The 17329-nt window shown below is 45.4% G+C and overlaps 1 protein-coding gene across 2 annotated transcripts in view; it reads left to right on the top strand.

The window, feature by feature from the left end:
* Positions 1–389: 389 nt before the first annotated feature.
* The window catches only part of BNIP3L (BCL2 interacting protein 3 like), a 24390-nt gene continuing 7450 nt past the window's right edge, over positions 390–17329 (top strand). The window contains exons 1-3 of one of the 2 annotated variants that reach the window (XM_002709456.5): positions 390–645; positions 8482–8665; positions 14271–14343. In XM_002709456.5, the coding sequence (XP_002709502.1) occupies positions 546–645; positions 8482–8665; positions 14271–14343 (357 nt within the window). In that variant the 5' untranslated portion in view covers positions 390–545. Of the gene's footprint in view, positions 646–7613; positions 7763–8481; positions 8666–14270; positions 14344–17329 lie in introns of those variants that run through there. The other variant, XM_008249373.4, reaches the window with a different exon arrangement.

Raw genomic sequence — 17329 nt, 5'->3', positions numbered from 1 at the left:
TCCTGAAGGGATTTTTTTTAACCATGATGGAGTGTTACGAATCCTGTAATAACCAAAAGATAGCCCTATATTGTGCCCTGCTTGGAATGCTGATGTCCCATCAGGCTTTCGGCTTCCTGTGCCGCAGTGAGTCCTTACAGGTATTTTAAAAATTAAATGCTCGGAGACTGACAGAAACAACGAGCGCGGTGTAGGTGTGGGAGGAGTTCTGCTCGCGAAGACACCTGCATTGCACTGCTCGCCCATCCTCTCTCCCAGTGCCATCTGCATCACTCACTCCAAATTACAAGAAGGAATTCAACCCTCCCGCGCGTCAGCGTGACTCCCGCGCCCGCACGTCCGGGCCCGCACAGGAACGCCCCTGCCCCGCCCAGCCCCGCCGCTTGTTGTGTTGTCATCACGTGGCTTGGGCGGACCCTGACGTCAGCTACAGGGGAGGGACTGCGCAGGCGCAGAAAAGGGGGCGGGGGACTCAGCTTGTTGTGTTGCTGCCCGAGAACCGGAGACGGTCCTGGTGCGGCCGCAGCTCTTCCAGACGCCCGACCATGTCGTCTCATTTAGTCGAGCCGCCGCCGCCCCTGCACAACAACAACAACAACTGCGAGGACGGTGACCAGCATCTGCCCCCACCGACCGGCCTCAACAGTGAGTGCTCGCCGACGGGTTCGCTGAAGGGGATGGGGGAGGAGGAGCTGCTCCGGCCGCCGCCACCAGCGCCGCGCGGGGGGCGGGAGGAGAAGGCAGCCCATTGGTCAAGCCCGAGGATGTTCTGCTGACTGACAGCTCCCGTCACCTGTCAGGAGGAGGCGCTTCAGTCTTCCTCTTGGCTAGTCTCCGCTCCCTCCTGGGGTCTTGGACTGGGTGCCAATTGTGGTCGCTCTCCGGGAGGGGAGGAGGGTGGGGAGAAAAGGGGATCGCGCGCCAGACTGCCCCTGGGGCAGGGCAGATCCCACCTGTAGGCCCCTGAAGCAGAGCCAATCGGGGCAGGGAGGGGGCGGGCCCTGGGGAGCGGGGCGGAAAGGTGGGCGGAGCGGGCCGCGAAGGGGACGTGGGCAGGGATGGGGACGTGCGGCGGGGACGCCGGGGGATGGACGCGCGGCGCGGGAGGGCAGGGGAGGGGCGGCCGAGGACGTGTCGGGGAGCAGGTGTGCCGTGGGGCCCCTGCCGAGCGTGCCCCGCGGGCCGGGCTTGCCCGGGCGGGGCCCGGCAGCCCTCGGTTGCGATCCTTTGTTGCCACATGCCGGTCGGGGAAACCCATTTGGCAATTTCGTGGTGACTCGAATCACGTGTGGGGGTGCACAGCCTGTGCCTTTCATTTCTTTTTCTTTGCTGCTGCTTTGTGAGATTTGCAAAGTTGCTCAAGTCTTTTTCAACGATGCAGTAGCGTGCACAGTAAACCTGTTTTAAGATGAGCCCCACTTCCAGCCCACGCGGAGTCTGGGGCGATGGGTATTCACACATGGGATTTAAAACACCCATCACAGGCACACGGGTGGTTGACAGTGGCAGGGTGGCGCTAGGACGGACCCCGGGTACTTCTGACAGCCTGGGGCTCAGACATCTTGCCAGTGGTGGTGAGAGCTCCGAGGTTCTTGCCTAACCTTTTTCTGTAATTTGCTCTTAGGAAAGAGGTGGTGGAGGCAGCCAGCATATGGCCAGACCGAGTCGCTTAACAACCATTTGGATGCTTAAAGGTCACACCGTCTCTTTCCTAAGAGGAAAGCGCTCCCAGCGTGGCCAGAACGTTATTTTAGGGAAGAGAGTCCCTGTCCCCTGAAGAGTGGGCATGAAAGCTGGGTATTTTTAGATGCTTTCTCTGCCTGTGGCAGGTGGTCGGTCGTTGATGGACTAATTCTCAGTGTTGACTGTTTTTAAACTTGTAAGTGTGTATGGAATGTTCTAGAATGTAAGATCTCTGCTGTTTCCCCTGCAGTAAGTTAGGAGTAGTGGAAGTCTTTAGATCTTACTTGTTGGTCACGTTTTGGCATACATGCTTGGAAGCGTGGATCTGGGGATAGAAACGGGGTTTAGAGTGAGGGGGCTCGTTCAGGTTGACAGCTGGCCGGACCTAGAGCTGAGGACCCCCCTTCAGCTCCTCGGGTGCCCCATCCGGGACCTTCCCTGGGGTCCCAAGTCCCTGATCACGGGTGCTTCTTACCCTCAGCATGTTTTTCTGTCGAATGTACATCGGTGGCTGCCTATCTTTATAGTATTCTGTTTCTTAATTGTGCTGTTTTCATATGCGTAAGAAATGTGTTTAGTATGTGTACGTGATTTCCCAGAGTCCAAAGGAGTTTTAATGTTCCTGTGACCCTTTACCATAAAGCAAGAGGGAGGGTTGAGCTGTATATGATTGTTTATCTTGGTGTTTGATGTCTGGCCAATCAGTTCCTGCTACGTTTACATTAGCTGTTAGAGAAGTGGAAGAACACCCCGCCTGCAGGTGATACCAGATGTTGCTTTGGGGAATCCACTAGGTAGAAAGTGTTTTATTTGGGGGTAATGTGAGCTTTTTAAGTTACTGCAAAACTTTCAGATAATACCATACTAAATTACTCCTCTCTTGCTTCTTCCTCTGATCCTTTTTTTCTCCCTCGTTACACAACACTGGACTGAACAAAACAAGAAGCCTTATTGATTCCTTCAAGTGATTTTTGGGCATCTGGCAAAACAACTTATTCAGACATTTAATACTATGAATTGCTGATAAGTTGGAGTACTCTGTTGGGTAAAGCACGACTGTGAAAACAGGAGATGAAACTCATCGTGATTATCTCTGGTTAGGATTTTATCTTTGGTCTAGGGGTCAAAGCAGAGTTTAATGGCAATTTATTGAAATACTTAAATAGTAAAGCCTTTCTCTGAAAGGTTTTTTTTTTTTTAATTTATCATTCATTCTAGGGCAACTGTGTTTTCATAACAAATTAGGGCACAAATATCCAAACTCTTTCTCAAGATAAAAAAATATTTTCTGGTTCTTAGTTTTATGCTTTAAAAAAAACTATCATGTTCCTTAAGAATATCTGAATAAAAGTTTGTCATAAAACTCAGTATAAGGAAAATCATAGAAGCAGTGTAGTTCTTGTGGTTTAATGTGGGAATTACAACTTTTTTAAAAAAATTAATTTATTTGAAATGGAGAGAGACAGACATACCCATCTTCTGGTTATTCCTCAAATGCCTGCAACAGCAGGGCTGGGCCAGGCAAGGGCCAGGAGCTAGAACTCGATCTGGATCTCCCACACGGGGCAGGCACCCAGCACTTGAGCCATCACCTGCTGCCTGCAGCGTGCGCATTAGCAGGACGCTGGAATCAGGAGTGGAGCCAGGACGCTAACCCAGGCACTGTGATACGGGATGCGGGCAGTGTCTCACTGCTGTGCCAAATGCCTGCCCCACAGACTTTGTCTTTCTTTTTGAACTCCTTCAACCACAGTGTATTTGCTTCTCCAGTATGCCAAGAGGGCTGTTGAGGCTGTGGCACATGGACCGTCCCTGCCTCATAATAGTGTTTGGAATAAGTAAGAAACCACATGTACAAAAAAGACTAACTTGTACCCAAATGCCGGTGACGATTGTTCTGGTCTGGATTCCAGCATCAGGTACTTGAGACAGACAATCGAAAGGCTTTGACTGAAGAATGTAAACGTAATGCCATCCCCTGGTTAGGGTGAGTGACATTTAGGGCCTCAAAAATGGGACAAAAATGTGAAAAGTGTTTTTTTTTTCTCATTCTCCTTGACTCTCAGCTTCCCTACTCCCATTATTGAAAGATAATTGAATTGGCAATTATAAAACTGTAAAGAGCGTACAGTGTACAGTAATGAATGTAACCCACAGTTATTGGACCAGCCTTTACCTGATCAAAGACTTAAACTAGAAACTATCCCATGTAATTGAGTGTATGTATAAACTGGCTTAAAGGAACACCTTGCCGTTTGTAAATAGTCTTTTAAAATAATAGAGAAGGCTTCCAGCTTTGGGTTCTTAAGCTGATTCTTAGGAAGAGAATTCACTTTGAGGTTGCTTTTTACTTGTATTGCTTGGACAGCACAGTCCTCATATCTTGCCTTGTTTCTTTTCCAAGTTAAAAGGGACTCTGTGAGGATTGCTAGTGGGAAGCTTACAGAATTCGGAGGCTGTAAATCATGAATGAACTAGATGAAGGGAAAAGGCATGTGTAGTTCATCTATTGAGAAAGACACATTTGTTTTTCAGTGTTTCACTCTAAAGATAAAGACAATATTGCCAAATTATCCTCCAGAATGCCCTCTGAAGCCCTGACTATAATGACAGAATATTAGAAAGAAGAATTCGGGATAACAGTTTAAGTATAGTTTATAAATGATGAGATGCAATGCAGTTGTTCAAAAGAATAAATGTTAGTATGTATTGACGTTGAAAGTTATCTGTGGCCAGCACCCATTCAAGTCCTGTTTGCTCCACTTCTGATCCAGCTCCCTGCTAAGGCACCTGGGAAAGCAGTGGACAGTGGCCCAACCACTTGGGCCCCTGCGCTCACATGAGAGACTGGGATGGAGTTCCCGGTGTTTTTTAAAAATATTTGTTTATTTTTTTGAAAGGCAAAGTGGAGCCCACATTGTGGCATAGCAGATTAAGCTACCGCCTGCAATGCCAGCATCCCATAAGCATACTGGTTCAACTCCCAGATATTCCACTTCTGATCCAGCTCCCTGCTAATCTCCTGGGAAAGCAGTAGAAGATGGTCCAAGTACTTGGGCCCCTGCATTCCCATGGGAGATCTGAGGAAGCTCCTGGCTCCTGGCTTTGGCCTGGTGCAGCCCCAGCTGCTGTAGCCATCTGGGGAGTGAACCTGCAGATGGAAAATCTCTCTCTGTATCTCTCATTCTTTCAAATAAAAATAAATAAATCTGTAAATATATGTGTATATATATATAGTATATGATATACATATTATATCATTATATATATAATACAAATATATATATAAGAAAGAAAGCAGACAGATTTTTCATCTGCTGGTTCACTCCCCAAATGGCCACCACCAACCAGGGCCAGGCTGAAGCCAGGAGCCAGGAACCTTCTCTTGAGTCTTCCACGTGGGTGGCAGGGGCTTTCCCAGGCACATGATCAGAGAGCTGGATTGGAAGCGGAGCATTTGGGACTCAAACAGATGTTCCAGTATGGATGCCAGGGTCACAGATGGTGGCTTAACCCACTGGGCCACAATGCCAGTGAGTGCCAGAAAATATTTTTAAAATTTTGTGGGCATTTGAGGGGTAAAACAGCAGATGGAAGGTCTCTCTCCATCTGTGTCTCTGTCTCTGTAGGATTCTCTGCTTTTCAAAAAATGAAAATAAATGAATAAATTTTAAAAGAAGTTTGTGAATCCCAGAAACGGTGGTAGAAAGGACGCTTATTGTATACTGTGTTCTCCCCCCTCCTCCTACCCTCTTGAAATATTTTGCAGAGCTGTAGATGGAGAGATACTTTCGGTGTACTTATACTTCAGAGGCACTCTAAATATTCAGTCATCTCGAGGGGCAGTGTTGTGGCGCAGCAGGATAGCTGTGCTTAGGACACTGGAATCCCATAGCAGAGCGCTTGAGTTCCGGCTGCTCGGCTTCTCATCTAGCTCTCTGCTAACGTGCCTGAGAAAGCAGCAAAACTTGGCCCAAGTACTTGAGTCCCTGTCACCCGTGTAGAAGACCTGGGTGGAGTGCCAGGCTCCTGGCTTCTACCTGGCCCAGCCGTGGCTATTGCGGCCTTTTGGGGAGTGAACCACAGCATGGAAGACTTGTTTCTCTCCCTCCTTCTTTCTGCCTTTCAAACAAATAAAATAATATATATATATATATATATATATATTTAATTTAAGGACCTGCTTTTATGGCACAGTGGGTTAAGACCACTGCCTGTCATGCCAACATTCCATATGGGTGCTGGTTCATGTCCCAGCTGCTTCACTTTGAATCCAGTTCTCTGTTGATGGTCTGGAAAAAGCAGCAGAAGATGGCCCAAGTGCTTGGGCTCCTGCTACTCACAAGGGAGACCTGGAAGAAGCGCCTGGCTCTTGCCTTTGGCCTGGCCCAGCACTGGCCATTGCAGCCATCTGGGGAGTGAACCAACAGATGGAAGATCTCTTTCTGTCTCTCCTTCTCTCTGTAACTTTGCCTTTCAAATAAATAAACAAATCTTTAAAAAAAATTTGTCATTTTCAGTGTCAGATCTGCCTTAGCTTTGTGAGTTGGATTTGTTAACCCATTTTGGATTCTCTCCAGTCTGCGCCCCGTTCGCATGTACATGGAGTGAGCCATGGAGGTGTCATTCAGCTGTGTTGTATGAGTGGGTGGTGATTAGGAGGCCCACAGCCATTGGTGCTGCCTTAAGTAGAGGAAGGGATGACTTGATTTAACAATCATGGTTTTAAGTACATCCTTGACAAGTAGGAACCTCTCACTAGCGTGTAACTGAGCATCCCGTGTGCTGGGTGCCGCCTGTCACTGGCTTGAGTCCTCACAGTAGGGGAGGTCCTGTACTCTGTTTTACCAATAAGGAAACTAAACTCAGAAGGTCATGCAGATAGCAAGTGGCAGAGTCTCGTTCCCAGCCAAGGCTGCCTGAGCGATTCCCTGCATGGGAGGAGAGTGGTGAGTTCACTCATTTGGAGTGCATTTAGAGTGAGCGCTGGCTTTGATGAAGATTCCGATTTACGGATGGAGATTACTCTGATGCTTCTGCTGGGAATTTAGGGGAATGGCCCTGCCAACCTGCTTGCTTATGTTTTTCTGAACAAAAAGGAAATGTATGAAAAAAGGTACTGCTATCTCTTTTTTGGGGTACTGTTACAGTTCTTACTAAAAAAAGCACGGGCAGCCATTTGGCTATGTCCCATTTTAGAGTACCTGGGTTTGGTGTTCAGTCTGGTTCTCAACTCCAGCTTCCCTCTGACGTGTGGCCGGCAGCAGTGATGGCTCAATTGGTTTAGTCCCTGCCACTCATGTGGGGGCCTAGGTTGAGTTCCTGTCCTCTGGCTTCTGCTAGGTCTAGTTCCAGGCATGGCAAGCATTTAGGGGAGTGAACCAGCACATGGGAACTTACTTTCTTTATCTGTTTTACAATAAGAAATAAAAATAATTTTAAAAGAAATTAGGAGTAGGCTAAGCCTCCACTTGTGGCACTAGCATCCCATATGACCAGCAGTTCGTGTCCTGGCTGTTCCTCTTCTGATCCAGCTTTCTGCTTATGGCCTGGGAAAGCAGTAGATGGCCCAAGTGCTTGGACCCCTGCACCTGCATGGGGGACCCAGAAGCTCCTGGCTACAGTTCTGCACAGCTCCAACCGTTGTGTCCATTTAAGGAGTGAACCAAATGGAAGACCTTTTTCTCTGTCTCCCCCTCTCTCTGTCTATAACTCTACCTCTCAAATAAGTAAATAAATTCTTATTGGAGGGTGAACCAATGGTAAAGGAAGACCTTTCTCTCTGTCTCTCTCTCTCTCTCACTGTCCACTCTGCCTGTCAAAAAAATAAATTAATTAATTAAAGCACCCTAATGTGTTCAGCAAACTCACTGGGCCAATAGTTATTTTTAAGCTATGCACCTCACCAGTGCCACATCCCCTTTTTCTGTGGCTCCGCCCCCTTTGCATGCTCACCCAAGAAAACTTTTGTGTCAGCCTAAGTTGAAGTACGATCGTGTCACCTGCAAACCGACAAGGCTTAATGAAAACTCTACAAAGTAGGAACCCGTGGGAGAGAAAGAAGAGATAAGTTTACAAGGTATGTTAAGTGTGTAAAAAAGGAGAAAGGGTGAAGGCTAAAGGAAAGGAAGAAGCTAATTTGTGGGCTAGAGCTAAAGTTTTTCCTAGAATTTTTAGCATCACCACCTGATTTTAAGGACCAGCTGCATTAATTTCATGCTCCAGATAAATTTGTACACAAATTGGCATTTTTGTGATTGTATTTAGGTTCCTTCTCTGGAACTTCTAATTTGTGCTAATTAGGATGTATTTGTTAGCCTATTTGGCTGAACTTTGTTTTTTCTAAGTTGTGTTTATTTTGTAGAGCAGGTACAGATATCTGAGGTTAACTATAGAATGTGTGTAAAAAACTATCCCAATAAAGGTAAGTAGCCTGTCTGGTAATAAAATAACTATTTTTTTTTTTTTTTAGAAAAAGCAACCTCAAGATGTTCAGTAAAGTGTTGACTATATATGAACTAAGCTTTAACCAGAGAGAAAATTGGCTGAAAGATGTGTTTTCTAAGATAATAGTTTTAGACTTCCAGTTTCATTCTGACTACATGAGCTACTACTTCAAGAATAAAACAATATGGATTTTAGACTTAATTGCTTCTTGTTTATTTCCTTCGGAATACTTTTGCCTTTGGTTGGAAGGAGTCAGACTTTTTATCTGAGTTCACCATATTCACATCTGTGTGCACATGACAGATTTCGGTTCCGCTGTGGTTCACTTCAGTTATCTGACTTGTCCCACAGGTTCCTGGGTGGAGCTACCAATGAACAGCAGCAATGGCAATGATAATGGCAATGGGAAAAACGGGGGCCTGGAGCACGTGCCTTCCTCGTCCTCCATCCACAATGGAGACATGGAGAAGATTCTGTTGGATGCGCAGCATGAATCGGGACAGAGCAGCTCCAGAGGCAGCTCCCACTGCGACAGGTGAGCGAGAGCCAGGTTTCCATGGAACTCAAGAACAGAAGGTATAAAGCTAACTCGGATGAGAAGAAACTCAGTTAGCTTGAAGTCCTCACTTGACAAAATTCGCCTCCTGACTGATTATAGCCTGTGTGTTTAAACCAGACAGCTGACTAGCAGGAAATTTCATGCCCACTGTTGTGTCCCCTAGATTAACTTGTTTTTCTTAATCAGATTTTGTGATTTTTGGATATTCATCATTTATTATTATTTTTTAAAAGGGTTGTTTTTTGTTTGTTTGTTTGTTTGTTTGTTTTGACAGGCAGAGTGGACAGTGAGAGAGAGAGACAGAGAGAAAGGTCTTCCTTTTGCCGTTGGTTCACCCTCCAATGGCCGCCGCGGCTGGCGCGCTGCGGCCGGCGCACCGCGCTGATCCGATGGCAGGAGCCAGGTGCTTCTCCTGGTCTCCCATGGGGTGCAGGGCCCAAGCACTTGGGCCATCCTCCACTGCACTCCCTGGCCACAGCAGAGAGCTGGCCTGGAAGAGGGGCAACCGGGACAGAACCCGGCGCCCCGACCAGGACTAGAACCGGGTGTGCCGGCGCCGCAAGGCGGAGGATTAGCCTAGTGAGCCGCAGTGCCAGCCAAAAGGTTTATTTTTTAAAATGTATTCGAAAGACACAGTTAACAGAGATAGAGAGAGAGAGATCTTCATCCACTGGTTTACTCCCCAAATGGCCACAACAGCTAGGGCTGAGTTCACCATACTGCACATGACAGACCAAAGCTACACCAGGGCTGGACCAGAGCCAGGAGCTGCCTCTTGGTCTCTCGCATGGGTGCAGGGCCCAAGAACTCAGGACATTTTCTACTGCTTTCCCAGGACATAAGCTGGATTGGAAATGGAGCAGCTAGGCTAAGAACTGGCACCCATGTGGGATGCTGGTGTTGCCGGCAGTGGCTTTACTTGCTGTGCCACAACGCTGGCCCCTATTTATCAGTTTAAAATTCATTGGCTATTAAATTATAGAATTGATCTCTCTTGCTTTCTTTTCCCAAATCGCATTCTTCCTTGAATTACAGTGACCTCTGGATCTGTTTTCCCTTATGGATGGTAAGGCCTCGGAAGGCAGGGTTCATGCTTCCTCTTCATACCTTTGATGATAGTGCTGGTATGTAGTAGACACACAGTAAAGTTGAGTCATGCTGTAGCAGTATTCACAGTGGGAGCACCAACCATGGTCTATAAAGGTGGTGTTCTTGAAGGCCATTCTGTTTCCTCAGATGCCAAAGCTTTATTTTAGGCCTCATTTTTCTATATTTGACTCAAGAGGGAAACTAATTCCACTGCTTATGGTGAAAGAGTTAAGGGTATAGACAGATGTATGCACAAGAATGAAAGTCATTTTTCAGCAAAATCTTTTCTTCTTTTCAGAAAGACTAGGTATTTTAAATGACATTTAAAAATTTTTGGTACCATGACACTGCACTGTTAACATTACCAAGGAAGGTTTGTTGGCCGATGGCACCGCACCACCCCCGTGCCATCCCTGACTTCTTTCTCTGCTACCTGGCTCTTGTCATAAGCAGAACCGGAGCAGATGGTCCTTTTCTGAACAGCTTGCCATTGATTCCAGTAACCAAGCACTAGTGTGTCTTTGAGAGTGAAGCTTTGTGTTAGATTTGCTTTATGGAACTTGCTGAGAGGGTGTTTGGCTTTCTGAAGTTTTCTGCTTGCCATGGCCTGTTTATAAGGCTCTTATTACACCTTCAGGTGCACGAGCCTTGCCATTGGTAGATGTGTCCATTAACACCTGTTCACGTGGTGCTGCCGTTGAGCAGAGAGCGAGCCACCTGTCCCCCCGACTGTCATCCTCTTTCATTTATGGTTACAGTTATACAAGTGATTGAACGTGAGTTCACCTTCTCATGGTCAAGTTTGAGTTTAGGTTTGTGAATGTGTGAAAAGAGGCCTGGCAGCTGCACACTTCCCTGTCTTCAGGCTCTGTTTCCTGGGGAGCTTTCGGAGGAGGCCTAGCGCTTTAGTCCAGCAATCTCTCCAGGGACATCTGGCCAGCACACTTTCCCATTTAGAAGTGTTCTCAAAATGCATGCGCTTTGAATTGCCATGTGTCCTTGTATCTGGAGTGCTGGGAAGTGCTTGCTTCTTGCAGGTGTAAAAATTTTAGGATTGTTGAATAGAAGCCCCGGAGCTGACTTTTGTGTATTTCCAATTTAAAAATGATTACACAGATATATTTTTATCGCTGCAGTGGTCATTAGAAGATAACCCCCCTCAATGTTTGCTTTGTATTTCACCCTGTTGTAGGGGGTTCTCAACCTTAACTGCACACTAGATTCACCCAAGAAGCTTTTAAAGATACCCGTGTGCATCCCTGAAGTGTCTCATTCAGTTGACAGAAGCAGGCACAGACGTCAGACTATTTTCAGAGCTTCCCAGCTGATCCTGATATGAGCCAGGGTTGAAGCTCTAGTGCATTCCAAAGGAGTAGTAAACAGTTTACTGTGAAGAGGTTGGTGTTTTTTTTTTTGACAGGCAGAGTGGACAGTGAGAGAGACAGAGAGAAAGGTCTTCCTTTGCCGTTGGTTCACCCTCCAATGGCCGCCGTGGCCGGCGCGCTGCGGCCGGCGCACCGCGCTGATCCGATGGCAGGAGCCAGGAGCCAGGTGCTTTTCCTGGTCTCCCATGGGGTGCAGGGCCCAAGCACCTGGGCCATCCTCCACTGCACTCCCTGGCCACAACAGAGAGCTGGCCTGGAAGAGGGGCAACCGGGACAGAATCCGGCGCCCCGACCGGGACTAGAACCCAGTGTACCGGCGCCGCAAGGCGGAGGATTAGCCTAGTGAGCCGCGGCGCCGGCCGAGGTTGGTGTTTTTCTGTGTGAGATTTTTGCCAGTCTAGAAATGGAGCAGTGCCTCAGCTTTGTCGCTCTGACAGCCTTGACCTGGTCACAGCCATGTAGGGCTGGCCCCTGACACCACATGATGCTTCGCTGTGAGCCCAGGAGTGAGATGAGCACAGTGACCATCAACCGAGGATAACAGGAATACCTTGTTTGTTGGTTCTTGGCTATAACCTGATGTTCCTAGTTCAAGAGAAACATGGGAAAATACATGAAATATGTTTGATACAGAACCAGCTTTTTCCCTTTACTATCCCCATTTAAGAAAGTTGTTTGTGAAGTATACTAGTCAACGACTCTTGGGCTGTCAGTCTGGTTAATCTCTGGTGATCTTTGTTTTGAGTCTGTCTCAGCAGCATCTCCGTATGTTAACATTCATACACGCTGACATGCTCTTGGGAACCTTTTTTTTTTTTTTTCTTTTTTTAAGATTTATTTATTTGAAAGGCAGAATTATAGAGAGGCGGAGGCAGAGGTGGGAGGGAGAGGGCGAGAGTGAGAGCGAGCGAGCTAGTTAGAGAGAAAGAGAGTCTTTTATCCTCCGGTTCACTCCCCAAATGGCCACAATGGCTGGATCTGGGCCAATCCAAAGCCAGGCACCTGGTGCTTCTTCCAGGTCTCCCACGTGGGTGCAGGGGCCCAAGGACTTGGGCCATCCTCCACTGCTTTCCCAGGCCATAGCAGATAGCTGGATTGGAAATGGAGCAGCCAGGACTCAAACTGGTGCATATATGGGATGCTGGCGTTACAGGTGGTGGCTTTACCCACTACGCCACAGTGCTGACCCTGCTCTTGAGAACTTTAATAATTCTTATCTATTTATTTGAGCAAGATAAGCCCCCTGTGTTTTTCATCTCTCTGTTATCTTAGATTTGGGAAGAGAGGTTTCTTTGTGTGGTGAAGGATCCAATGAGTTGCTGTGGTTACACAAGGAATCATTGATAAAGCTAAAAATCAGACATAGCACATTGTAGTCATCTATTGTATAAAGCACTGTTTGTGATCATGTGTTTTTGTTCAAGAACTTACCTGTAAATTTTTGTAGTTCTAGTACATTTTATAGTATCAGAAAGGTTTTATATAAATATGTAAACTTAAATAATTCACTCTGAAATAAAATAAGTAGTACATTAAAAATTTTTGTTTAATTTTTAAAATTTTATTTGAAAAGCAGAGATATTTTCCATCTGCTGGTTCACTCCCAAATACCCACAACAGCTGAGGTGAGACCAGGCCAAAACCAAGAACCAAGAGCTCTGTCTAGGTCTCCCGTGTGGGTGGCAGGGACTCGAGTATTTGAGTCATCATTTACTGCCTCTCAGGTTGTGCACTAGGAAACTGCATTGAAGGGGGAGGAGCTGGGCTCCACCCCAGGCACTGCAGCCTGGGAGGTGGGCATCCTAAGCAGCAGCTGAAGCCGTGTGCTAAACACCTTCCCCATAGAGCCGCTCTTTCCACAATAAATACACAGTGCTTCTCAACCTCTGTGCCCTCGTAACCCGTTACACTCAAACATTGGTAGGGAACCCAAAGTTCTTTTCTTTGTGAGTTAAGTATTTTGATACATTAGGAATTAAAATAATTTGAAACATGTATTTACTCAAAAATAATAAACTCATTGCATTTTAATATAAGTAACTCCTTTTGATTATTTTTAAACATAAAGCCAATTAAGAAGTAATCACTACATATTTATTGTATTGTTTTTATTTTTATTATTTAGTTTTCTTGAGAGATTGTGGGGTGGGAGAGAAAGAGAAATCTCCCATCCACTGGTTCAGTCCCCAAATACCTGCATGGCCTCAGTCCAGATCTCCAGTGTGGTGGCAGGAGCCTAATTACTTGAGCCATCACCGCTGCTTCAAGGGTCTGCACTAGCAGGAAGTTGGAGTCAGGATCCAGACGTGGACGTGCAGCCCAGGCACGCTGGTGTGTCGGATGCAGGTGTTTGAACCAGCAGCTTCACTGCTGGGCCAATTGCCTGCCTGTAAACCCTTTTTAAATGAGAAATAGCAATTTCAGATAACCAAAAAATTAGAATAGTGACATTGTTTTATTTTTGCAAATCTCTTGAATATTTGACTTAATAGAAAAAAGCTGGTGTTCTCTCTCTATCAGGATGTCATGCATCACGTAACCTTTGGAAAATTCCCCTGTACACTCAGCAGTCCTCATAGTATGATGGAAGCAGCTTCAACCTTAAACACACCCCACCCCCCAAAAGAGTCTTGAAAACTGCTGTGATTTGTTTGAGAGGCAGAGTGTGAGACAGAGCGGGGGTGGGGGAGGCCTCCCATTCATTGGCTCATTTCCCCAGATATCTGTAGCTGCTGGGCAGCTTTGGGAAAAGAATCCCAAAGTAGGTTTCTGAATTGGCAGATCATTTACCTTTATTGGGGAAAAGAGGAAAGAGAAGAAAATCTGACAGTCTTGGCTTTAGGTAATCCTTGCATTTCCTTTGCAGATTTATCACTGTGAATGAATTCACCACCACCAGAGTCCTGACCGCTTCGGAATGAGGGTGTTCTGCCTTAATAGCCACTTAATGCCTCCTAAACCTTTCTTGTACGGGGTTGTGATTTCCTTTCTGATTTGCTGCCTTGTCAGAGCCATCCTGACACCTTACATTTTCTCATTTCCTGTAGAGGCTAATTCATTTGACAAAGTGAAAATTAAAATGAGTGCCTAAATTCTTTATGTTTTAGCCCTTCCCCGCAAGAAGATGGGCAGATCATGTTTGATGTGGAAATGCACACGAGCAGGGACCATAGCTCTCAGGTATGCACACGCATGTGTGGTATGGGGGTGGTTCTGATTTATAGTAGATAACTAGGAAGATGATATAAATCCTCTAAGTGTGTTTTACTAAGTATATCACAGAATGAGAGGGCTCTTTAAGATAGTTTAAAGTTGTTTTGAGTTATTCACGTCCTGATTTTGGAATTTATTTAGGATGATGTAGTCCTTGATACACTCCATTACAACTAAGGATTTGGGCTCTTTCCCTTAAAAGAATTGGAAAAGTTTGGTCTAGAATGTATCATTCCAATATTCCAGGCTAGCTCCTAAATGGGAAAACTGAAACCGACACCTTATTGAGTCACGGAATCAAGGAAAATGAAGGTTGTGTTCGAACTAGGTGTGAAAACATTTTCTGTGTCTAAAATCAAAGCAGTGATTTTTGAGATGAATTTCGACAGCTCGAAGTAAAACCCATCTAAATTATGCAGGCCTACTTAGGTTGGAGAAGGTAAATGTAGTTTGTTAGGAGTTGATACTGTTGAATTTATAGATGGCTATAATATTAAAATCTTATAAAGGCTTATGGTGTAAAACCTGAAATATAAGTATATAATTATTGCTAATGATTTAGAATAAAATCTTCAACTTTATTAATGTGTCATATCACCTGAAATTGTTTTTAGAGTACAGGAGCCATTCTTCTTCTGTGTTAAGGTGCTTGAAAAATATTCAGTGAATGTTTAAAACAGTTGTAATAAAAACGTTTTGTGGTATTCTCAGTGTGTAGTGTGCTAGGTCCCTTTATGCTAGAAATACTTGGCATGTTATCTTGGATCCAACCAGTATTTTTCCTTTTTTAAAATTATTTATTTATTTTAAAGATTTATTTGAAAGTCAAAATTACAGACAGAGCGGGAGAGTGACAGGGAGAGATCTTCCATCTGCTGCTTTGCTTCCCAAGTGGCTGCAACAGCCAGGGCTGGCCTAGGCTAAAGCCAGGAGCCAGGAGCGTCAGTCTGTTTCCTACGTGGATGCAGAGGCCCAAGTGCTTGGGCCATCCTCAGCTGCTTTCCCAGGCCATCAGCAGAGAGCTGAATCTGAAGTGGAGCAGCCAGGACTCTAAGTGGCGCCCTTATGGGCCAGCACTGCAGGTCCAGCTTTGCTCGCTATGCCACAGCACTGATCCCCAGACAGTGTGTGTGCGTGTGTGTTTTTAATCTTAGAAGTTTCTCCATATTTTGTGCTTTTTTTTAAAAAAAGATTCATTTGTTTATTTGAAATATTACAGAGATTTGAAATGTTACAGAGAGACTGAGTTACTGAAACAGAGAGAGAAATCTTCCATCCCGCTGGTTCACTTCCCAAATGACTTGCAATGGCCAGGGCTGGGCCAGCCCAAAGCCAGGAGCCCAGAACCCCATCTGGGTCTCCCACATGCATAGCAGAAGCCAAAATACTTTGGCCATTCTTTGTGCTTTCTCAGGCACAGTAACAGGGAGCTGGATTGGAAATGGAGCTGCTGGAACTTGAACTGGTACGGTGCTGGCTTTGCAGGCCGTGGTTAAGCCCACTGTACCACAGCACTGGCCCTTGACTATGCTCTATTTTTACTGTTCTTTGAAACCTAGGAAATCTGTGGCATGAATACAAATTTATTTTATGATGAGCTTCATATTGTAAAGAAGCATATAACCTAGGGTTGTCATATAGTAAGATGATCTCACTGGAATTATTGAGTTGCTCGTGTGTGTCAGGTGGCCAAGTACCTGAGCTACAAAAGTACAGAAAGTCTCAGTGGCACAAGGTGTCCTCAGGAATTCAAGAGAGAAAGGAAATGAATTCTTTGTGGTAGTCTTTCTTGAAAATATCATCAGTTCATACCACCTTTTGTACAAAGTGAAAGTCTAGATTGTTGTTTTCTAAAATATTTTCTGAGGGAAATTTGTTTCATGGGAAATCCCACATAGGTGAGTTCCAAAGTCAAAAAATAATTGGGAAATAACATAGCCCCTGGACTGCCCATCCAAACACATGCAGTAGTGACTCTGACAGTTCCTACAAGTGAAGATAGTGGCTCAATTAGATGTTTCCCAGGTTCCTTTGACCTTAGCCCCACTCCTCTCCTCGGCCACATGCCTGATAGCACCATGGGACACTTTGATAAAGTGCGATCCAGCTCCTGGGATGGCAGATATGCAGTTAGGCTGAGTGATCATTGAATTTATGTGGCAACCTAGAAGTGAGTGCATCCACTCCAAAGTTCCAAAGAAATTTTGGAAACTCAGGAGAGAAAAAGAAGACTTTTGGCCCCTGTGCCATGTGCAGTGTCTGCAGAAATTAGTGCAAAGGCACACTGGCCATTCTCATGCAGGGGGTGACCTGTATTGATGGTCAAATCAGCCACTTTGGACAGGGTGGAGTTTTGAAGAAAGCAATGTACCTCCTAGAAGAAAACATGTCTGTTGTGGCAGACTTTATATAGCAGTAGGTATAATGAATTTAAACTAAAAAACAAAAACAAAAACAAAAACAAAAAACCTTTGCACTGCTTTTTATTGTAAATTGAAATTATTTAAAAATTTATTAGGATTTGGGAGAATGGGTTTTTTCCATTAATGACAAAGTTTAGAATGAGGAAGCAGTTAAAAGCAACAAAGGACTGTTACTTTTTTTTTTTTTTTTAAGTCTTATTTACTTGAAAGGCACAGTGACAGAGAGAAGGTGGGTAGCAGTGCTGGTCCAAGTACTTGGGCCATTATCTGCTGCCTTCTCAGGCACATTAGCAGGGAGCTGGATCAGAAGTGGAGCAGCTGGCACTTGAACCAGCACTCTGATATGGCCAGCATTGCAAGTGGCAGCCTTGCCTGCAATACCACAACACCAGCACCAAAGGACTGTTACTGTACTTGTTCTGTTGAAAGTTTTCAGATGTCTGTATGGAATAGAATAGTTGGCATTTTCAAGCTCTTCTAGGAGGAGGAAGCAGTGACACTAACACTTACCAGATATGTTCTCAGTGCTA

Source organism: Oryctolagus cuniculus, chromosome 2 (genome assembly GCF_964237555.1).
Source record: "Oryctolagus cuniculus chromosome 2, mOryCun1.1, whole genome shotgun sequence".
NCBI classification, from domain to species: domain Eukaryota; kingdom Metazoa; phylum Chordata; class Mammalia; order Lagomorpha; family Leporidae; genus Oryctolagus; species Oryctolagus cuniculus.
Note: the sequence above shows the minus strand (reverse complement) of the source record. Positions and strands in the feature narration are given on the sequence as shown.